The sequence below is a fragment of the Cyclospora cayetanensis genome, unplaced genomic scaffold (genome assembly GCF_002999335.1).
Source record: "Cyclospora cayetanensis isolate NF1_C8 unplaced genomic scaffold, CcayRef3 CcayRef3_contig_24, whole genome shotgun sequence".
Taxonomy (NCBI): Eukaryota; Apicomplexa; class Conoidasida; order Eucoccidiorida; family Eimeriidae; genus Cyclospora; species Cyclospora cayetanensis.
In genome coordinates, this window is record NW_020312192.1 from 208,621 (window position 1) to 231,322 (window position 22,702).

At 55.1% G+C, this 22,702-nt stretch overlaps 5 protein-coding genes across 5 annotated transcripts; 2 read left to right on the forward strand and 3 right to left on the reverse strand.

Annotated features, from left to right (window-relative positions):
- Positions 1 to 629: 629 nt before the first annotated feature.
- Positions 630 to 2,189, forward strand: LOC34617784 (basic-leucine zipper transcription factor A). The gene has a single exon (XM_026338216.1). It carries the CDS (start codon positions 630 to 632, stop codon positions 2,187 to 2,189), a length of 1,560 nt encoding a protein of 519 aa, XP_026194001.1.
- Positions 2,190 to 4,460: 2,271 nt separating this feature from the next.
- On the reverse strand, positions 4,461 to 9,626 carry LOC34617785 (25S rRNA (cytosine-C(5))-methyltransferase nop2). Its single transcript, XM_026338217.1, has 12 exons — positions 9,293 to 9,626; positions 8,828 to 8,967; positions 8,457 to 8,592; positions 8,294 to 8,425; positions 7,863 to 8,137; positions 7,478 to 7,569; positions 6,826 to 7,016; positions 6,400 to 6,538; positions 5,764 to 5,899; positions 5,297 to 5,421; positions 4,934 to 5,007; positions 4,461 to 4,669 (listed from the first exon to the last, which is right to left on the reverse strand). Exons 1-12 carry the CDS (start codon positions 9,624 to 9,626, stop codon positions 4,461 to 4,463), a joined length of 1,983 nt encoding a protein of 660 aa, XP_026194002.1.
- A 4,684-nt stretch (positions 9,627 to 14,310) lies between these two features.
- LOC34617786 lies at positions 14,311 to 17,846 on the reverse strand. The gene is made up of 7 exons (XM_026338218.1): positions 17,519 to 17,846; positions 16,516 to 16,903; positions 15,887 to 16,054; positions 15,612 to 15,774; positions 15,111 to 15,362; positions 14,812 to 14,925; positions 14,311 to 14,457 (listed from the first exon to the last, which is right to left on the reverse strand). Exons 1-7 carry the CDS (start codon positions 17,844 to 17,846, stop codon positions 14,311 to 14,313), a joined length of 1,560 nt encoding a protein of 519 aa, XP_026194003.1.
- A 526-nt stretch (positions 17,847 to 18,372) lies between these two features.
- LOC113147474 (H/ACA ribonucleoprotein complex subunit 3-like protein) lies at positions 18,373 to 18,772 on the forward strand. The gene is made up of 2 exons (XM_026338188.1): positions 18,373 to 18,426; positions 18,632 to 18,772. Exons 1-2 carry the CDS (start codon positions 18,373 to 18,375, stop codon positions 18,770 to 18,772), a joined length of 195 nt encoding a protein of 64 aa, XP_026193973.1.
- A 1,166-nt stretch (positions 18,773 to 19,938) lies between these two features.
- Positions 19,939 to 21,931, reverse strand: LOC113147481 (4-hydroxybenzoate polyprenyltransferase, mitochondrial-like). The gene is made up of 3 exons (XM_026338220.1): positions 20,575 to 21,931; positions 20,428 to 20,535; positions 19,939 to 20,063 (listed from the first exon to the last, which is right to left on the reverse strand). The coding sequence occupies exons 1-3, from the start codon at positions 21,929 to 21,931 to the stop codon at positions 19,939 to 19,941; spliced, it is 1,590 nt and encodes a 529-aa protein (XP_026194005.1).
- Between the last annotated feature and the right edge of the window lie 771 nt (positions 21,932 to 22,702).

Consider the following 22,702-nt stretch of genomic DNA (forward strand, 5'->3'; position numbering starts at 1 on the left):
GCTTCGTCTAGCAAAACAGATTCATGCAATGGCAGGTCAGAGGGGTACAAGCTACGAGCAGACAAAATTGGTGCTAGGGAGACAAAGGGGAGGGAAGAGGAGCCCCTGTAGCCCTTCCAGGCAGCGATCAGCGGTGGTCTACGCCACAGTCTCTCGGCAGCAACAGGAGCTGCTGCCGCTGCCTTGTCTGCTGCACCAGGAGCTTTTTAGGAAATAGAAGAGCTAACTGCGTTTGTTCGAGTTTTCTTTTACATAAAACAGAGGATGCGCGGCGATTCGACCCGCATGACCCCTGGCACCCCAGCTATCGATTCAGCTGTATGTATGGCCCTCTCGTGCAGCGCGTAACAAACCCATCGATTGCGGCTGTGCCTGCACGGCCGGCTCCCGATTCGTCCAGAAAATCCGCCTGTTTCCCGATTGTTGCGCATTGAAATAAAGTATTTATGGTTGGACTCCTCATTTTTCTTGCTGTAATTCTCCCAAGCACAAGTCTTCCATCGTTTAGCTGCTTGGAGGTTTGCAGCGCAGTTGACGGCTGGAGGCGCAGACAGCCGTCGGCAGCGACCCCTAGCTTGCACCTCCGCCTGCCTTGTTCGGCTCTCTGCCTCTCTTTGAAACTTCTCACAATGTCATCTCTGCAGCACAAGCCGTGGGAATCCCCCCGTGCTGTCTCTCTTGTGCAGTGCACGCCAGCTGCCGAGCAGTCGAGGGTCCGGCTGCGTCGATCGGGAGTGTATTCCAAGCTCGACGTGCAGCAACGGCTGAAATCATGTGACAACACAGCAGAAGAGCCAAGACAGGAGGCCTGTACAGCCCCAGACTCTGGCGCACAGTTGCCTGCAGCCGAGGCTGTCCTCTCGGAGGAGGCAAAAGCTGTTAGCGCCGAGCTGCTTAGGGCAGCACGCCACTGGCAGGAAGAGCACAGAGAGTGGCAGCGACGCTATAGCCAGTGGCTGGTGGAGCAGAGCCACTGGGAGGGCCTCCGTGCGGCAGAAAGTGACCTTCGAAGGGTCCCTACGACCAATCACGTGGTGACAGGGGCTGTCTTCGGAGCAATGAAACGAGGGCTTTTTGCCAGCGGAAGAGCAGCAGCATTCATCTGCACTAAGGCGGTGTGCAAGACTAAAGTCGCCCTCCTTCCAGCGGCGAAACGCCTAGGGAGACGACTTGCTTCCTTTGGTCACAAGGAGGCACCACTGCAGCAGCAGCAGCAGCAGCAAACACTCGAAGCACTCCAGCAACAACAACGCCTCTATCTCTCCAAACTTCAGCGCCAGGAAGCGATGGACGAACAGTGGGTGCCAACGCAGCAGGACAGCGAATTTCATGACCACCAGGAGGAGCAGCGGCAGCAGCAGCAAAAACAGAGGAGGCGGCCAGAGCAACAGCACTCTGAAGTCGCTTGGCAAGATCCCCTTGAAGAAAGCGCAGATAAAAATTTGTCTCCGAGGAAGCATCACGATGTTCCTCCCACCACTTCACATACAGCCAGAGGATCTATCCTCCGTGAGCGCCCTAAAGCCCTTCCTGAAGCAGAAGAAGGGAGGGAGGCCGAGACACAGGACACTGGAGAGGAGACACTTAGAGCTTTAGACGCTTCCATTGACTGGATTGTTGACGTGGGTTTTAACTCAGCGGCGCGCGCAGCGGCAGCAGCTGCACTTCAGCGCAGAGAGGAGCTGCGACTAAAGCAGCAGAACCTTCAGGGCAAGAGACAAAAGAGCATTTCCTCAAGAGGCAGCAGCCAAGCCACATGCTGCGAATCCTCTTGCTCTGCTGAAGAATTCCTCCAGGTGACGGCAAGGAGGCGTCTGGCTAGGGAGAGACCCTTAGTCCAAAGGCCTCTGCCTGACTTTACAAGGTTCTCTACTAGACCGCAGCGCTCTTCCTTGGGGGGCGGGGGCCCCTTGACGAAAGAAAAGTGCCTAAACGCTAATTCCGACGCGCAAACAGACTGCTCTGTGGAAGACTGTGTTCTACACTGCGGCCATAGCATTGAGGAGGTCACCCTCTCTGACAGCAGCAGCAGCAGCTGCGTCGCGCGCCGGCTAAGGGCGTCAAGGAGGCTGCGCGCTGCGGCGGCAGCAGCAAAAAGGAGGCAGTTCCTATTGAAACAACGGAGGGCTCAGGCCACCAAAAGGGAGGAGCTCTGCTATGCAGAGGTCGGTATCGACGTCGCGCTATAAGGGCCACATGCCCTTACGCACAAATTAGCTTCTTGATAGGACCTCATGCACTGAAGGTAGCATGGTCAGGCGCAGCAGAAGGGTGCTGCCCGCGATACATTTTGAGCCGACGTAATATCCATGATAGTAAAGGTACCTGAGCGTATTTCTTGATTGCCTTTTACCATGCAGTCGCGTAGTGTGGGCGTGCACAAACAAGGCTTTTTATGAGTACAAGCTACAAGACACAAGTTGGGTCGCCTACAGATACCTGTGTGAGAATTGATGGGGAGAAGCAGGAATCCAAGAGATGGTCAGCTCTTGGCGGCAGCCTGTAGAGGGAGGCAGATGCGCCTTTGCTCGCTCAGCTCGAGGACATTCGGAGGGTCATTACCGACTGCGAACGTTGCCCACGTTATGGCTTATAAATATGTGTCTTTTGATTTTAGATTGTCCTTAAATCTGTGGTTCTCTTCGTTTCAAGGAGGCTCCTCTGCTCCATGTCGATACCCTCGAGTGCCGCTTTTCCTGAAGGGGACTCCATTACGGTATCGCTGGACGGGGAAGATCAGTGCCTGTTCAAAAAGCGTTCAGGGAACCAATGAATGATCCGTGGCTGCTTCTTCCAGCATTGTCTGATAGCGGAGTAGCTGGCTGCTCTTTTTGAGAAGCCCGGGAAACACAAATTGGCAAGAGGCACACGGGGTGAAGAAGGGTGCGTGTCCCGCATCTCTTCACACATCGGGTTGTCTCGCTCTGTCAATCCCTTCCCCACTCAGCCTGATACGAAGGAACGGCTCTGCCTTTTACAGTTTCGAGTAATTTTTGAATCTCTTTATATCAGTGCTCCGACATAGTGCACACCAGTTTGCACCGCCGCGCGCCTGCCGTGAGAGTAAGGACCTGCTAAAGAATTCCTTGCTTAGTCATCACGCGAAGTATTTAGCTAGGTCTAGCACCTCTATAGTCGCCACGTTGGTATCCCTTCTGCAGGAGGCTAGCGCTGTGGTCTAACCATGCATGCGTACAAGCTCTGCCTCAGACGGGCACATACTTGCAAAAGCCTCTGCGCTCCAATCAACGGCGACAACATGTGCGCTGCTGCGTATGTCTACTCTGCCCCCTGGAAGTTACGCACGGACACTTGCAAGAAAAGCGATTCAACACGGCCGAAAAAAGCTGGTGTTCTTTGCGTTTCAAACCGCTTATAGCCCCATGTGCTACAAAAAGCGTCCTTCTCCCCCTTCGTCGCGTCAAAAGTCTTCAGTTGGAAGGTCTAAAACCCTGGTTCTCTAGCCAGGACTCATACTACCCTCTGGAGAGCCCCACGTCCCCCCACCGTCCCTCTGTCAGGTAACCAGCAACTATGCTTTTTCTGCAGACCTGAAGGGCAATTCGCCCTGCGCAAGGCACAGCATGGCTCCTTAGGGGCCTGCAAGGCATTGAAAATTGTCACTTGCCTCTCTGTGCGCCTTGCTTGCGGCGTTCGGCTCCCTTAGGCCGATGAAATTTCTTCCTCTGGGGCTGCGACGATTTCTGAGGGTGTTGGGTGGTCGTGGACCCTGCCTCTGCGTTCGTGAAAACTCCCCCTCCCCCTTTTTCGGTTTTCTGATGAAAGTGTCCTGCGTGCCTGCGTTGCTTTTTCCGTTGTCGCCCCTCCTCTCCCTCAGGGGCTGCTCTAGCATGAGGGTTCCGCTGCCGTTTGCCGAATCCCTTTCCTGCTCGAGGTTTCCCCGTGCCCTCTTCTCCAGCGGCACGCTTCTTTTTCTGTGGTTTCTCGTGAGATGAGGGTGCCTCTTTGGGGCCCTTCAACGCTCCTGTCTCATCTTCGCTCACGTCTTCGTCCTGAAAACAAAAAGAAGCACAACAAACGGCGAATCGCCTTGGGGCTGGCTAGCAGGTGCACTTCTAAAGCCCCAGAGACCTCTTTCGCAAAGCCCTGAGCCACAGGCATGCGTCATGAAGCTCTCTGCCCTGTCTTGTGTGATAGCCTTTTAACCGCGAAACGTCCTATGCAGGCAGCACTTTCGGAGGAGGCAAAGGCCATACAGGAGCCAGTGCGAGCAGGCACCTGGGCCCCCAGTGTACCTGCTGCTTGTCGCATGCGAAATCCAGAAAATTTTCTGTGACTGATTTGTCGTTCCACTTCTCGGGGCCCCACACCTGTATACCACACAAAACCCCAGCAGACAAATCGCCTTGCTGACTCTGTTGTTGCCGGGACCCCTATCACTGCGGCCGCTGGCTTCCGTGTTTTTTCGGCGGGGCTGAGCAGGGAACGGATATGCGAATTCATGTCATTACCTTCACATAGGGATTTGTTTTGCTTCTGTCCTTTTTCACACGTTGTGGAATTTCATTAGAGAGCTTTTTCAGTTTGGCTACGAAAAAGCCATCCATGTTGTTCAGGTGCGGATACACCCTACGGCTGTGCAGTGCCAGAGTGGGATGGAATTGCCGGCCCCTAAAAGAGCTCAGGCCTGGTGAGCCAATGTTGACTCCTAAGAAGCGAGGCAGGAAAAACACAAAGATGCGTTTGCACTCCTAGATACGCAGAAAAAGCACCGCCAAAACTCTCTAAAACACCGACGCAAGCGAGCGCATCGCCCCCACAAAGTCCCAAGCACACCACCCCATGCAACCCAAACACGCATGCGACCGCTAGCCGACGTATAGGACAACCGCCCGTATCCATCCGTAGGGTGCCGCCTCCTTATGAGGCAAATCCTATGCTGTGATGAGCCCTAAAGACACGTGTGACATACCCAGAGGAACGAGCTTTACTCTCCGCGCCTTCAAGATATAATCTACCACCTCCTCGTTTTCCTCGACAGAGACACTGAAAAAATTGAACAAAATAAATGTAAAGCGCGCGTACATACATCCATTCACATACACAAATATATATATATATATATATATACATATACATACAGAAACAGAAATAGTCCGCAGTATATCGGGGCCACGAATGCGCCTGCTCCTGCTTTGTCTCTTGTCTGCTGTTGCAGTTTTAGCTGCCGTAAGTTCCCCTATCCTGCGATAGCCAAGCAGCGTGTACTTAAAGCTTAAGCCTTGGTCATCCAGCCAGCTGTAAACACAGCGTCGTGGGGTCTTGTGTGTATTACCTGCAGGTTGAATAGACGATGTAGCCACCTGTTCGTGAGTTTGCGTCCACAAGGTCCACGGCAGCGCAAAGGAGCTGCTTCTGCAGTTTCGAGTGCTCCTCAAAATCGGCCACCGATCGCTTTACCTGAGGCGTAACGAAGCACAGAAGCAGGATTAAGGCTTCATTGCCAAGGGCTCACTATAGCCCCGGCCAGGCACTGATAGCTGGCTAGGTGGTCGCGTAGTACAGCACTACACAGCTGGCAGCCCGAAAGGGCTCCTCCCTGTGCCCGCCTCCCGCGTCGGCTAGCTGGAGAAGCGACCTAGTTGCAATTTTAAGGAAAAATTTAGAAACAGAGACAGGGAAGGCCTTCCTTCTGCGAATCTCTGAAAAAACAGCTTCCATGAGACACTGCGCAGAGCTGCCCAAAGCCAACAAAGCGAGCCGCACAAGCAGACACACACCACCGCTGAGAAGTAGTCCTACCTTGATAGAGGAGTCTCTCGAGATGATGCCTGCGCCTGAGCAAGGCGCATCGAGGAGAACCCGGTCCACCTTTGGCAACACACGCGGCAGCTGGCGGCCGTCCATGGAGCACACCACGCAGTTCATCACACCCATCCTGAGGCAGCGGAAAACAAGGTCCAGCATAACACGTATGAGCGACACTGCGCAGGACCCTGTCGCTTCACAGCACACCCAGACGCTCGATCTATTAGACGCGTAAGGGCAACAAGTCACAAGCTCCGACACCAGAACGCACACACACAGCAAGCGACTGCTTGTGGAGAGAGAAAGAGACACAGCGGCGCAGCAGGTTTAAGAGCACAAACAGGTATGCAACTTGTTAGATTGGGAAATGCCATACACGAACCGAACCCCCGCCCCTTTCTACCCGCCACCCCAAAGAAACGCAGCGCCTCCTCCTTCACCATCCACCTCGACCGCAGCTACCGCTTCTCAAGACAAAACCTCTACAAATAAACCTCTCAAACCGAATGCGTGCGTGCATGCGTGCCTCCCTCCCCGCCTCTAGGGCACCTTCGACATGCACGAAGACTGGTTAGCGAGACGGTGTAGGGGTTTATAGAGTTCAAAACTTTGGCTCGTGGCAGGTCGCACCTCTGGAGGTTGGCCATCAGCGATGTACAGCGTTCTCGCTTGAGGTCGTTCGCGTAAACAACGCCCTCGTTCTGCATCAGTTGACAGATGTGCGAGGTTTTCCCACCGGGAGCAGATGCCATATCCACCACTCTCTCGCCTGAATAGCCAGATGAAGGTCGCACCAGGAAGCGGCTTGCGCGTTTCTTGCCTTCCTCTTATTGCAACACACACTGAGGGGGATGCCGTCGAAGCCACAACCACCCAACACCACGCCAGCTAAAACGCGCATTGGCAACGACACGCTGCATGCAGCAGAGTCCGATGTGGAAGTTTGGTTTCTCTTCGAGTCTGGCGAGGAGGAAAGCCTCTCCTTGAGGCAGGGAGGAGGGGAAGGCAAAGTCAGAGTCTCGTAATCGACTGCTTGCCTTAAAGGCCAGCTCTCACCAGGCTGCGGGGCAAGCGCCATCACGGGGATGAGGGAGGAGGCTGACTGCAGAATATAGAGGCCTGCGAGATACTCAGGTGTCGCCCCCACAGGGACCGTGCTATCGTAGACCTTCAAAGCGACTTTGCTCCAATCACCAACCGGATCCACATTGCAGCCGCGAGCAATCAAAGCGGCAGCCAACTCCCGTCTGAAAGAAAGTACACAGACATATACACACACGTATGGATACACACATATGGATACACACATATGGATACATACATGTGGATACACACGCATGTACACTCTTCATGAAAGTTCCAAAGCATCAACGCCCGAACCGCATCATTACCCCTAAGTAGACAGAGAAACGCACACCCCAATAAAGATAAATACACACACACGCATTCCCATGAAAACAAATACACACACACATCCCTATGAAGACAAAAACACACGCACATCCCTATAGAGACATGTCCCTTTTCTGAGCACACAAAGTTCCTTTAGAGCATAGAGACGAACGGGTGGCAAACAAGCGAGGGCGAGGCAAGCGCCTGGACAAAGAGAGGCTTCTACCAGCAAAGGCAAAAAAAAACGCACACGCCGACAAAAGGGTGCCCCTTTTACCGAAGCTCCTCCGTAACAGCGGCAGCGTTTGCTGCTAACCTGCGAATCTTGAGAGTATTCGCTCTGAGGGTGAGGGGACGCCTATGCTCGTTCGCTTCAAAGAAGGCCAGGGCCTGGGAAGGGCTGAACAGCTTCGCATCCACACATATATATCCGCACGCACACAAGAAAGCTCCACAAGAGCAGCCCACTCGAAGCCGAAATAAAAGCAGCAACAATGCCCCATAGGTTTCGTGCGCCCTAGTCGCTTTGAAGCCACACACAGTCGGAGCCATCAGAGTGGTTGCATTGTGCAGAAAGAGGCCCTCTTAGGGAGCCTCCCGCACAGTGCAACCTTGAGGCCTCTCAAGCCAACTGCTACTTCAACCCCAAGAGGGCTTCTCCCACGATCCGTGATGAACACCAGTGTGGTGGAGCTGCGCACCTGCAGAAAATACTCCGCGAGATCTGGAGAGTACTGAAAATAATGCACAACATCGTCTCTGAGAAGCTGCAGCAGCTCCTGTCTGCTCTTCTTCTTGCCCGAGACAGCCCCACTCTTACTATTACCATCGCCACCATCTCCGTCCTTCTTGGAAGAGTGTGTTTTTCCAGCGGCCGCTGAGAGGCGCGCGACGGTGTCCTCCATCCGTTCCCGAACAACTCGCATATCCACCAGGGGCAGCTGCCGCACGGAGGCTCCCGCTATGTGCGGCTCAGCTGCAGCAGCACAGCATGCAAAGCACCGTGTAAGAATTCGGGTGCAGCGGCAAAGCAACCCACACACCCCGCACGACAATGCACAGGCCGGACAATAACATAAAAGCGCCAGTCTTTCGCCCGTTCCTCCACAGACCCCACGCTGTAAGGCCGTACCTTCTTCACCCTCGGAGTCAGAGGAGTCCTCGAGCTTCCCTGCAGCACAGCGAACATGCGGGTGTGGCTTCGTAGGCCATGGGAATCGCGGCTTAGGAGAAGGCATGAAGGCGGGAAGCACAAAAAGGCCTCCTTGTAAAGGGCCCCTCCCCAGAAAACGCACTTTTGGGGTGGTCGCCTTCGCGCGATTCCGACGCTTCCGTCTCGGAAGAAGAACAAGCATCGGAGGGCAGGGGATTTTCCTCCGCCTCCCCTTCCTCCTCCTCAGCAGCGCTCTCCTCTGACAAGTCCGCGAAACCCTATACCCCACGTCACAAACAAGGCCCACCCCTACCCACGCAGCATTCGAGCTTTGCACGCACTGGCGAAGAGAAAGCCCTCCAAAGGCAAGCACATTATGCAGAAACCGCATTCGCGTCAACAGCGACACACACACACGGCAGAGGAGGCCAAGAAAAGACTAAGGGCCTTGACCTAAGAACAAAACCCCGTCAAGTAGAGCCCTTCCCGCACAAAGTGCCTAACACATTCTACCTCAGCGTCTTCGGAGAGGTCTTCCTCGGCGTCGCTCTCGGAATCAGAAAAGCCTTCCAGACGCTTGGGAGGGCCAGCCTCCTTCTCTGATAAAAACCGCAGAACCCCCCCACCATAGACCCTGCAAACTGCGGAATCGCCTTGTTGCAGAAAGCGTCACGATATATGATATACACACGATCAGCAGACGCGTGTGACTGCTCCAAAAGCCGAAGAAAGGGAGGCGAGGCGCTGCCAGCGCGAGAGAGAAGGACAGAGAGCTCTTCAACAAAGGGAGAGCTCTCTGTCCTCCTCTAAGACTAAGACGAACAGCCACATACTCTTCAAGCCTCTGCCTGCCTCCGCGTCGGCAGACTCTTCCGGTTGTCTATACCGTGTACTGCCCCTTCCAGTAGCCCTGAGCCCTTGGGCAACTGAGGACACCCTTGATTCCCCCCCGTCCCCCTCCCCTTTGCTGTATCTTACCGGATTGCGATTCTTCAAGGTCGCTAGGCTGTCGAATCAAAGCGTCCTCGTCACTTGGTAAGTGGGAGAGAGAAGAGGCATGAGGCGCCTCCACCTTCGACTTAGCGCCTCCCCCGCGCCGCTGATGTGGAGACGATCCGTTCTTCACAGAATCTGCCTTTTTCTCTAAAGACCTCTGGAAGCCTACAGAGCCGGAAGCTCGTTGGGGAGTTTTCTCCTTCATCTTCTTGGCGCTATGCCTCCCTTCCATGCCCCCTTTTCCCTTGTTGGGAGAGGGCCCCAGCTTGGGGGGCCCCCCTTTGCCTGATTTGTTTAGCTGCCGATTCGCTGCCATCTTCCCTCGCCGCCACGGAGTCTGAGAAGCTGTTTCTGTCTGTGCTGCTGGGATCGCTTAACCTTCAAGGGTTTAGGGCACCGAACAAACGCGCAAGAGGGAGAGCGCGAGCTCTTCTGCCTCTCTAGGCGCTCCCTGCGGCTCGGGCTGGCTTTCGTCCTTCCTCCCTGATTTACCCGAAGCCACAAAATCAGCAACAATGATAAAACAACAGAAGGCGGAAGCTAAATCAATGGTGACAGGGCAGAAGCAAAAATCTGTGGGGCTGTACCCCGTAGGGCTCCTGCTGTGGGGTGCTGCCCAACGAAGCGGGCCTTGCCTTCCCAGCTTTCCATTTTCTTCGGCTCCTCAGAAAGGTCCTAGAGCAAACCTTCTTTTTGAGTCTTTGGACTGTACTGATCGACGCTTGGGGCCATAGTGGGGGGACTTTCCCCACCGCCGCGGTTTGGCAAGCCGTCAAAAGTGTAAGTGCGCGAGTCAAGTTTGAGCGTCCTTCTTAATATGTGAGCGGCGAGTTTGGTCAAGAAACTGGTATCCTGAGAAATCTCTGCGCAGTGTTCCCGTGAGGGTGCCGGGCTTCAGCAGAGAAGGGAGCTTAGGAGAGCTCCTGGTGGTCCTAAACGGTGTAGAATGGAGCGTTTGTGGCCTGCATCTTGTTTGGGTGCATGCAAGAACATAGGCCGTCTCGAGATGGTTGAACGTAAATGGCTGAGCTGGTGCTAGCTGTCGCTAATAATAGCAGTGCCGCGGAAATACATTGGTGGGGCTATCGCATATTAGCAAATTGGCCACCCTCGAGGCAAATCGGTGTAAGGACTGTCTTTAGACGAGGTGTAAAGTCACACGCAAGCGAGTAGACTGGAAACAGTTGAAGTAGTGTTGCGTTAATGAAGGGTCCAAAAGCATGCCTCATTTTGGGGGGTGCAGGGGGGACGTGGGTTTTGTACGTGGGTCTTGTATAACGACATGTATAGGGCTTTCGCAGGGAGATACCTGTATCCTAGCGCAATATAAACCTCGATGCTTAAGATGCCTTTCCAAACGAGCCTCCCCTTTCGTCTCGGCGCCCCTCGGACTTTCTGTCGAGGAAAAATGGACTTGTAGGATGCGTCTTGCTGCCCCCTCTAGACACTCCAAGCATTCACAGCTGGTTGCAGCGGCAGCTAGTGCAGACGCACACAACAGGCCCCGTTCTTTTATCATGCTGACAGTGCTCCGCACCTAGTAAGATAGACGTACAGGCAAACCAAGTAATCAATTCAACACCAGTCATTAACCAAGAATAAGTCGTGTACCAGCAAGTATTACAGTGTAATTAAGGCTCTTACACTGCAAGCTTCAATGATCAGGGTACCGCGCTGTTCTGAGCCGGCCTATGGCAGAGATAACTGTGGTGTACACGGAAGCACAAGGCCTGGGCATATGCGTGTTTCGCGTCTATAACGATGTATGCGATCACGCATAAGGAATCATAGTGGGAATGCCAGGACTTAACGGTATCTATAAGAGTGACCTCTGTTATACTCCCTGATAAGCCTTCAACTTAGATGCTTGGTACCTACGCTTTGAATTTGCGCGTAGAGGGTGTATATCAGATGGACTTGGGGATGCTTGACAGAGTGATGGACACAAGGGGTAGATGCACTTGCGCATCCAAGTGCCTGCCGCAATTTAGTATAGCTCGTTGTGCTGTCAAAGATTTTCAGTAATACGAGGCTTTCCTCCTTTTAGTCGACGCAAGCAAAGGAATCCGTTTCGTGGCGTTTTGTGACTACGCCAGAATCAGCATTTACCCACGGTTGCTAACGGCAAAGGGGGGCGTACAGGAGCTACTTTGACGTGCATTACTCTGAAGCTAGTGAGCTGAGCAACACTTTGGCTCTGTCTACTGCAGTAGGCATACCTAGGTAAGGAAAAGAAAATGACAACTTGGTTGGGGTGTCTGTATGCATTAGTTATCGTAAGTGGCGTGAGCTCTATTCACTGGAGGGTGTTCTGCCCTACAGGCACTCTTAAAAGGCTGCCCTTCCACAGCAATTGAATGGGGTCTGCTAGGTTCGTTTGCCTCTTCTTTGATCCCTGGGGTAGTGTAAGTGCCACACTTCTTTTAGCAGCGCGGGTGGCTCATGTTTGACTTTCCGTGCAGTAACACCAGCTTACCGCAGGCACGCTACCCAAATGTAGGAAAAGGACAGTGCGGCCCTGTATCGACTTGACAATAAATTAATAGGCGGCAACCTCGGGCAAATCGGCTCTGGCCTTTTGCGGTTTCCGAGCTCATACAGCAACGACTCTTGCTGGAAGCAGAGCTGACTTTCTTTATAAAATCGGCCTTGATTGTCATTGTCAGTCTCCTGTCTTTTGCAAGGTGGCCTGGAGCATCTTACATCGCCGCCTGAGGGCGCCAACTCTGGCCTTTTGGCTGCTGTGCAGGAACATTTTTGCTGTCCTCTCTCTCCCTCTACCATCATGCTCTACCTCATGCTGGCCCTCTAAAAAGTCCCTCACATGCTCGTGAATGTATCCATGAGGCATTCTTTTCGAACCCCTCCGCCGTGGGTGTCTAGACCCTTAGCCTTGAATTCGCTATTTCCTCAACCCCTTGAATGCTCAGTCGCCTAATTCTATTAGTGCTGTCGTGGTGGCTTGATAAAAATGAGGCTCTTTACGCCTCGGACCGTAAATATTCTTATGGCAAAGCGCAGCTGTTTGCTGCGCTTCTCTAATCCACAATATCCACTTCTATCTCTTTTTATATTTCTCTGTCTACACCAAGAAGGTGTAGTTCCCGTAAACTAAACTAGTGCGAATGCATTCTAGTATCTATAATATACAAAACTTTAAGGGAAGGGCTTAGGGACACCGTCCCCTTAGGAGCCCCTGGAAACGCGTTCGATGCGAGAAATGACAACTCCATCGGGTTCCTCACAGACTGCCCTATGCTGCGGTGAACGCGCGCGCCGCTCGAGATTCGAAGGCTTTTGATGCTGGCGCTTTGCCGCCACACCCCTTAGAGCCCTCCTCTTCCTGCTTGCTGGTATGGCGGCCCCCTGCCTCGCTTTCTGTTGAGGGCCCTTCTTGTGGTTTCCCTCTTTGCTCTGCTGTTGCTGCATCCGCTGTGCAACCTGTGGCTCTGCAACCCTGCAGATCTGGCATGAGATGCCGGCCCCCAGCAGCCGCACAAGCCAGCACCTGACAGACAGACGAGCAGCACAAGCGAGCATTTGATATATGGGCTTCGCGCGAGAAGGATCTACATTTGACAGGTACGAAGAAAGCAGGCTCCAGAGGAAGACTGCGCTTCCAACTCAGGAAAGTCAACCGCCGGCAAACAGCACTTTGGATGCACCCGTACTGGCTAAACACCTACTTGTTAGCCACAGGTCTACTGGGAATCACAGAACTGCAGCAATTTTCACGTCAAGAATCAGGTGGAGCGCAGACGCGTAGATACAAGCCCCTCAATTCCACAAACTCGAAAATGCCTACAGATAGCCCTTTTGCCATACTGGGGGTCACCTACTTTTGTTTATCCGAGAGGGAATCTCTGGGGCCCTTCACCTCCACAAACATCACTTCCAACTCGGTGTGCTCACCCTGCGCCACGCCATCATCCTTCTGCTGTCCGTACTGTCGCATCTGCTGCTGCTGCTCTGGCCTTTCTTCCTCTGGCATCGCAGGCTGCTGCAAATGCTGCTCCAGCTGCTGAATGAGCTGCTGCTGCTTAGGCCTCCAAAGAATAAGGTCGGGAAGGCCGGAAGACCAGCTTCTGAAGTCTTCCTCGAAAAGGCCAAAGATCACAGCAAGTGAGGGCCCCCCAATCGCTGCAGCAATGCGCGCATAAAACTCCCCACATGCCGATACTGCATCCTGCTGCTCCTCCGGCTGCTTTTGCTGAAGGGGCTGCTGCTCCTGCTGCTGCCCCAGCCCAGTATCCGCATCCTCAGAGGGAGTGAACTCGTCCTCTGCGTCACCTCCACCCTCCACGTGATCCTGGCATCCCTTTGCTCCCTCCCTCCATCTGTGCTTTGGCGTCGGCTCTTGCTGTTGATCGTCGTCTGCCATTGTATAGCCCCCGTCAGCAAGGGCTTTCCACACCCAGCAGACGCCTCGGATGGGCTGTCCATACACCGCAGCAACGGCAGTCTTCACAAGTGCATGCACTTCGCTGCGGCTGCTTTGGCGCAGCTGCTGAAGCAACAGCTGCTGCTGCTGTTGCTGCTCCGGCAGCAGCAGGGGCTGCTCAGCAGGGTCCATAGACGGTAGGAAGGCGACAGCAAGGCCATCGTCCTCAATCACAGCAGCCTTCTCGTGAGGCTCCTGCTGCTGCCGCTGCTGGTCCTCTTGCAGCTTTACAAGCTGCTGCACGAGAGTATCTCCACCGTACTGCTGCTGCTGTGCTGCAGTGATAATTAGGAAGATAGACCGTAGGCACGTTCCCTCATCATGGGCCCCTCTCCAGCCTCCCAGCATGCAGTAATGCTGCAACGCGAGCTGTTCGACCCGCAACACCACCCCATCCCACCCAAAAAACACGCTGCTTCGTCCTGCTTTTGCTGCTGCTGCGAGAGGACGAGCAGCGACAACAGCTACAGGCAGCTGCTGTTGCAGCAGCTGCTGCTCGCGGTACTCTTGCAGCAATGTGTCATGCACGTCGAGAGGCAGCAGCTCCAAAAATGCATGTTCATGCTCCTCCTCCTCCTCCTCCCCCTCCTTCCCCTCCTTCCCGACCTGGCGTTTGCTGATCATATCCTTCCTCCCTGAAGTGTCCGATGCCCTCCGCCGCTTCCCCCGAGAGGAGCCAGACACAGAGGACTCTTTCTTCTGCTCCCTCCTGCGCACAGTACGTCGCAGAGAGCCTTTGCTATCGCTGCAGTCGCTGCTGCTGCTGCTGCTGCTGTCCCAAGTGTCACTGCTGTGATTCCCTCGAGTGCGCTGCTTTGTTCTTGCGGGGGCTTCCTCGAAGTCGCTGCTGTCAGAGCATAGCAGCATCTTATGCTGCTGCTGTAATTCCTGCTGCAGTGCCTGCTGCTGCAGCTCTTCCCAGTGTGTTGCAAGGCCCTTGCGGTGGATGGACGCCGCGGCCTTTATCAGACGTCTTGCTACTTCATGCCTGTCAGCCTTCCTGATTGCGCAGCCCTCCCTGAGGCAGCGGACGGCCTGCACCACCGCCCGCTGATGCTGCTTGAGGTGCTGCAGCAACAGCACCGTAAGCCGATTGAACCACTTGCCTATGCGGTGTCTGTATACCCCAATCTGCTGCTGCCGCTCTGGCGTAGGCTGTGATGGGGGTTGCTGGCTACTGCTGTGGTTGTAGGTCTCAGAGTCAGTGCCAGCAACGCCTCCCGCTGCTTCTACTGAGGCTCCTGCTATACCAGATGGAAACGAGTGCAGATCATGAAGCCGCAGCAGCAACAACAAGCGGGATACAGCAGCTTCATGCTGCCGCCGCTGCTCCAGCAGCTGGATAGACTGCCATAGAACCGAAGCCCACGCGTAGGCAGCACAAAAGCGCTGCAAGTACAGGCCCGTGGCTGATACTTTTGCGTCTGTGCCTCCTGCTGCAGCAGCTGGCCTACCTGGGGAGACGCCACACGCTGAACCTTCGGCACAGCCGATACAGCAGCCCTTGGAATTTTTATCCTTGCTATCCCGCCGGTTCACCGTCGCTATTGCTGAAGAAGATGACGATGCTGCATCCGCCGCAGCAGCGCAGCCTTCCTTAAGTGCCTTCTCCTTCTCGCGTATGTGCGTACAGAGGTAGCGCTCTGCAGCAGCGGCAAGCTGCAAGGCCTCTCCCTCTGCCGCTGCGTCTCCTGATCCTGCCGGCTTTCCTGCATCACTGACGGCAAACGCCATCCTGAGCTCTGCCAGAAGCGCGGCAGCATACTCCGTCAGCTGCTGCCGACTCCCTGTTGCTGTTGCCTCTGCTGCAGCACCAAAGACGCGCTGATGCACACAGCTGCAGCAGCTGCAGTGCCATACAGGCAGCAGACACAGACGATTCGTGGGAAACTCTGCTGCAAGTCCTCCGTCTCCCGTGCCTGCTGCTGTTTCTGCAGCTCCTCCTGTAGCTGCGCCTCCAGGCCTGTCTGCTACGCTTACTATTGGCCCCTCGCTTGCTTCCCCCTCGGCTGTCGCCAACACCCTACAGCGAACACGGCAGCTGCCGCTGCTGGCGCTACACGAATTGCTGCTGCAGCCGCCAACGTTCAAGTAGACGCAGGGGCTAAAGGTAGAGCTGCAACTGTCCGTGCTGCCAGTCTGCTGCTCGTCTGCCTTGTGGGGCGCGTCCTCGGCCTGCTGCTGCTGGACTCCATCCACCTGCGAAGCGCAAATCTGCGTTGGCTGTTGTGGCCGCTGCTGCAGCACGTGGCGTGGCAGTCGCCTCAGCTGGAGGTCTACAAGATGTGAGACCCGCTGGACTGCTGGTAGGATCGCAGCGCATGCAAGCGCTAATAGTTCTGTCTCTTGCTGTTGCGCTCGGCGGTGCTGCATCTGCTGGAGCAGCTGCCCTGCTGCCGCGACAACATAGCCGGGTGCTGTTGCTGCAGGAGGCCCCAGAGCTGCCGCATGTGGGACGTGCGTTGCTAAAAAAGCAACACGCAGGGATTGCAGCAGCAGTTCCTGGTGTTGCAGCTGAGCTAGGCAGCCACAAACTCGCACAACCCCCGCTCTGATGCATCTGATCGCGACAGCAACGGCGGCGGGTACCGCCGAGGTCCTCTCTAGTCGCCTAGAGGCCCCTACGGCAGACACAGAAGGCCTGAAGAAGTCTTCTAGCCGCCTGCTGCTGATGCTACTACTGTTGTTGCTGCTCCCATTGTTGCCGTTGTTGCTGCTTCTGCACGTTTTATGGCCAGAGGCGAGACCCTGCAGAAACGCGAGCGTCTCTTTTCGCGTTCGTGGCTTGGCGGTGGGGGACCAGGAGTCTCGAAAGGGACCGAGGGCCTCAAGAGCCTCCTCTGCAATGCCCTTAAGCTCTGCAGCCGAAAGACAGAGGAGCGCACTACTCCAAGCGCAGGCACATACACCGTCGACAGATACGACACAATGGCCGCATAGAGTTTCTGCATTTTCTGCTGCTCCTGCTGCTGTTGGCGGTACTGACTGGGGAACCCACAGCACCAGCAAGCCACGATCTTTCAGCTCCCGCAATGCGCAAGCCGCATGCGGCAGTTCTCGAGCAACGCGTAGCAGCTGAGGTACCCGTAACCATTGACAACCGCAGGCGCCACTGCTGTTTCTGACTCGGCGTATGGCGGCAATCGGTAGATCTGGCGAAACACTGAGACGCAACAAATGTAATACAATACGCGAAAGCAACAACTGACCACCAGGACTCAAGGCCTCCAGTACCACTTCTTCTGGCCCGCCGTCCAACGCCAAGTGCGTTGCTGCTTCTCTTGCTGCTTCTGTTGGTGTTTCTGTTGCTGCTTCTCTTGCTGCTTCTGTTGGCGTTTCTGTTGCTGCTTCTCTTGCTGCTTCTGTTGGTGTTTCTGTTGCTGCTTCTCTTGCTGCTTCTGTTGGTGTTTCTGTTGCTCCTTCTCTTGTTGCTTCTGTTGGTGCTTCGGGTGACGGTTCTGCCGTCTCTGCTTTGTGCGAAGATGTTGCGGCAGCGGCCGCTGGAAGCCCTAGGAGTTGTGCCAACCTGCGGATACAGCGGAGCTCTAGGGGCAGCAGCAGGTGCTGCAAGTGCCCCACCGCAGCTGCAACGCACAGGCGTAGAGGCAGACAGAATCGCAGTGTCTGCAGAGGCCTGCTGCTAACGGCGGCTACAGGAATCCCGGCTGCAGCACAGGCGATGGCCACAGGATCTGCTGGGGCTGCTGCTGTGGCAACAGCATCGTTCTTTGCAGCTGTTGCAGGAGGTTTTTTCCAGGGAAGGATACGCTTGCCGGGCTCAGAGGAAGCGGCCTGCTGCACCTCATTGAGGTACTGAGACTTAAGCGCCGAAGAGTGTCCCTCAAGCTCGGAGGCCTGGGGTTCACCTTCGGTAAGGTCGATCACCAAAGCGGGAGGCTGTTGAGATGCCCCCCTGGGAATTTCGGTTGTTTCTAAAGAAACTCTTCCGGCGCCACCCTCATTGCGCGCCTGTGGCCGGCTGCAGAAGAAGTCTTTCAGAGAACTCTGACAAGCTCGGCCTCTACTGCCCCCGTTGTGTGCAGATCCCGGGGGGCCGCTGCTGCTACTGCTAGCCCGTCTACTACGCCAAGGCATTACCTTTAGTACCTCGCGTGCTTTCCTTGCGCCCCTGCAGTAAGGATTAAGAGTGTCGGTTTGCGGTCTAGGGATTGGTGGCGGCGCGTAGTAGGGTTATGTGCACGAGGGCTAACGGCGTGCCTACTACTACAGAGGAGCAGCCACCAACAACGCCTAGAGAGTGGAGCAGAGAGAGACAGGATTTGAGGAATGGAGTTCTTTAAAGGGGAATCCGTTAGCCAAATACACTAAATATTCGTAGGAAGGCGCCCAAAGCGGCAGGGCTCAGGTAGGGAGGGGCTTTAATGGCTTTGTCGTAGGCTGGTAGAGAGGGCCCCGCTGTGGGGCTGCATCGCTCTACGAGGCCGCCGAGCTTCTTCTGGCTCAAGGCTGTGGCTTTAACACCTGCCTGCATGTTTACTGTTTTCGTACCATAAGGAGAAGGAAGATCGCTTGCCTCTCTCCTCAGTTTTCGGCCACCTGAGACCCCCGATTCTACGGGCCTAGAGTCTATCAAGCCTAGGGCTCTGAAGGCTCGTCCAAGATGTATCTCCGGTATTACCTGAACGAGAAGGGGGAGAGAGTCTACACCCTTGATGTAAGCCTAACAACGAGATCTGCTCCAAGATTCAGAACGTGCAGCTCTAGGCTCCCTCTACTAGTATCCTGGCCTGCCGAAACGGGGCCATTGTACACCCGCCCCTTCCACGTTCCCGTCATTTGTTGCTTCCGTGTAGCCTACGTCATTTCGCAAGCTTTTTGCACCGCTGAGCGTGTGACGTGTGTTATGTGGTCCTCTGCAGAGTCACTCCCCCTCCGGCCAGCCAACCCTCTCAGCACACCCCCCCCGCTTCTCGCCTGACGACAAATTCTCTGCCCAAAGGGTACAGCTCAAGAAACGCTTTGGACTGTTGCCAACTCAAAAACCGCCTCTCGAGTACTAAAGGAGGCAACGGAGGCTTCTTCAGACCGCAATGGGGGTCGTAGACGCGTTCTGGCGTAATTCCTAGGAGGGGCTTTTTCAGGGCTCTTTTAGTTTCCACAGGGTGGTGGCGGTGAGCCTTTCGAGCGTTCCCAAAGGCTTAGGACGATGTTGGGGGCCTCAGGGTACAAACTGTGATAAGTAGGAGTCTTGTGGAGCCGCGCGTAGGGCCTCCTTTGCCCTCTTTCTACGGCATTTCAGGGACGAAGGGGGTTTCGAGGGACAGAGAGATTGCACAAGCGTCGCACTCGCGGGGATGGGCCTCTGCGGCTTTCACAGCACCTCTACACTTTATGGGGCATGCGAGGGCTCACTGAGGGAGCTGCTGCCTCCGTACCGGTGGCTCTAGAGGGGATCAAAAAGCCAGGGGCAGATTAATGACATGACGGAAGAAGAGGCCATGCTCTTCTTTGCAACGGGTCTCAAAGGAATTTTGGGGATCAAGGCAAGGCCCCTGGCGGATCTCTGTTCCTCCGAGAGGACTAACAGGTTACTGGCGTTTTTGTGTACCTGCGATTTACCTGCTTTAACTGAGTAACACGCATCTACTAGGGCTTGTAGTTAAACCTCCACTCGCTGCCCGCATGCAGGGTTTGCTATTCCACTTGCATGCGGGTAGCTGTTTGAATACTGAACCCACTAGGACGATACACCTCTTAGGGGTGTGAACACAGATCTTTGATAGATACCACAGGCCCCCCCCATATACGGTGCCCCTGAAGACCAGATGTTGGTGTCCACGAACTGTACAAACAAGCCCATTGCCAAACGAGGGGCCTGCGTTCCCCTAACACGCGAGGGTCACTCTGCTAGCAGCAGGGCCTCCACAGAGTGATATACGGTTGCGCGTGCGTTCATTCGCGGGGCTCTAGTTCTGCACGTCCCTAACCATCGGTCTGCATGTATCCATGTACCTCTACCGAGGTACGGGAGAATGTACGTCTTTGTGTTGTGGCCTGTTGGCAAAGGGCGACTTTCTGGAGGTTTCCACGTGTGAGAACACCGCCTCTCGGCTGCACGTGCGATCCCCCAGTGCTCTAGCAGGAAGCTTATGCGTAAAGTCTGCCGTGCTGCTGGCACGTATCCCCGCAGTTGGTTAGGGTCTTTAGAGAAAGGCCGACGGTGGCATCACACCGGGATGGCCATCACACAGACAAGAATGTCCGGAGCACTTTCACCGCCCGTCAAGTCTATGTCTGTGCCAGTAGGCTCACGTAAAAATGCCCCCTTTGCGATAGATCCATACACGCATACTGGCAAGCACAGGGGCTCCACAAGGCTGTTTGACAAGGGCCTCCTTTTGGCATGAGCCCCTCATGAACTACATAAGCCTAAGGACGCAAAGATATTTCCCCCCTGCGCTCTCAACAGGCGACGCCTTAGGGGTCTGGAGGGCTCCCCAGGACCGTTGCAAGCTTCTGTTGGGTAGGTAATTGCAGTCACAGTTCCCATTTAGAGCTCTCTCCGCACGCTACTCCCTGGGTTCCTCCGGTGGCTCTGAACTGCTAGATCCCTCCAAGACCGGACGGCCCTGGGCTTGCTGAAGGGAAGCCTCACTGTGTTGCTCTCGAGAGAATAGAGCCCCACCTAGAGCCCTCTACGGGCCCCCCCGCACGCATTCAAGGTATTCCAATATCTTACTAGCAACAATGGATGCGGCGAAAAGCGCTCCCAGCCTGTGATTTCCAGCAAATGCTCGCGCGCATGCAGCCCCGTTCCCTAGGTCTGTCTTCCATAGGGTTCTCGCAAGCCAGCCACAGCAGCACAGCACCCCTATATAGTAGGGCTCAGGGACGCCTAGAGGGGCCCCCGCAAGAGTCCAGAACACCCCTTGGGCAAGGATGGCTAAGGACCCCCATAAACGAGTCCCCCGGGGGCCCCAAGTAAGCGCAGAGGACCGAATTCCCATCTTCTTGTCATCCCGTACGTCTTGGAAGGCGTACAACGTGTCATAGGTGAGCGTCCACAGGGCACACCCCACATATAACCACACAGGGGTCCACTCTACTGGCAGGAGAGGCGAACTTCTAGATGAGAAAAACCATGGCGTGGAAGGTGAAGAAGGCGCACAGGCAGGAGATGGGGCAGGGATCGATTCGTCTGCCCCTTTTGCTGAAGAAAGGGGCTCTACAGCGAGCGGGGTCCCATGGGAAGGCTTTCCAGGCCCCAGACGAGAGCCACCGAGTATTGAAGGCATTCCGTAAGGCCCCAAAATTGCAGCCCATCCGAAGAGAGCCCCCCAGCTGAAGGTAATTCCTAAAAAAAGCTGAGGCAGAGCGAATATCCTCTTCAGGGACGGATACACCGCAACGAACAGAAGAGAGGCGAGTCCCGTGCCCACGGCATATTCGTTGAACTGCAACAAAACCCCTAAAGAGGGCACGAGGAGCGCCCCCAGCGCCCCTAGGGCCCCCCGAACCCCAAGGGTCCCGGAAGCGAGGGGCCTTTTCCGAGTCCTCTCCACACCTCGATCGAGCTTCCTATCCCACAAATCGTTTACCACGCAACCAGCGCTCCTCATTAGGAGTGCGCCTACACCGCAGAGGCAGAGAGAAGAGAGGGCACTCCGCCACACGGAAGGCATCCAGGATGGAGCGTCCTCCGCGTTCTCATCGTCCTGCTGCTCCTGTTCACCTTCAAGTTTTGCAGTACCCCAAGCAGCAGCCCCGATGAGGGCAGCTGCTGAAGGCTGCGCCACTGCAGCTTTCGCTGCGGCTGCTGTTGCTCCTCCAGCAGATACGGGAGTCGCCAAACAAATCGAGAATACGCACGGCCAATATAACAGCCAAGTCCCTACAGGTGCGTGCAGCCTAACTAAAGACGCATAGGGAGCCCACCAGGGGCCATTCCTGTTTCTGAGGGAACCCTGCGAAGCCTGTTTCGAGCAGCTAGGGCCCTCAGGCCTGCAGGCTCGGTTAGGGGTAGAGTAGGATATGCGATCGACCGAGAGAAATCTGCACTCAGTGAATAGAGCCGGGGGAGAGGCCGCTGAGGGGGCGACCAGGATGGTCGGCTTGGGGGCCCCCATACAGAGAGCTGGGACCCGTCGGGATCCTGCGATGCACTGCTTGATAGAGCTAAGCGGCCAATGCCTTAGGGATCTCTGGAATGCTCCAAGCATTTTAGCGCAAGGGTTTTGCGGAAGGGGTGGGTGTGGGTTGTGCCATTAGGCACCTCGATATGTGCGGTCCTTGTGGGGGCCCCTACGGGCCCGGAGGGACTAAAGAATATGTCTGCTGCCAAGAATCACGTTGTACAAATGAGAGGGTTTGGAAAAAAGCATGGAGAAATCAGTGAAAAAAATGTCCAGGACATGCAAGGGGTGTCCTCAGCTGGTCATAGGGGGTAGGCCCTTACAAGGGGGCCATACTCACAGGCTACACGTTTTTCAGCAATGAGAGAACTCCAGTTCTTTGTCAGTTGTACTTGTTTGAATTATGGGATTTAATTCCAAAAATAATTAAGGTAGCGGGGTACGCGAGGGTTCTTATAAGCAACCGCTACCCATGAATTGCCTACTCTCCAAGGAGCAGGGCAGTATCGATCACAAATTAGCGAGCGATTTGAGATTGGGGTTTAGGCCGAATGTTTAGCGCTTTGAGCTTAGAGTATTCGGCTTCATGTCCAGTTCCTTGCATTGCCCTTTATTTCTAAATTCGAACACCAGCCGGAACTGGAGAGCTACGGCTGCATGGGTAAACCGTCCTATTGTGTACGCCGCCCAGGTGCGCCTTCCGCTGACTGAATCAGGGGATCTGACACGGCCGGGAAGCGGTACAGTGCAGAGCGCGAGCGGCGATAACCCTCTGAACGTGCAGTAACCAACGCGCCTCACGCAGGCCGCAGATGGCCTTTTGTAGAATTACAATCTGGGTTGTTCTCTCGGCGAAGA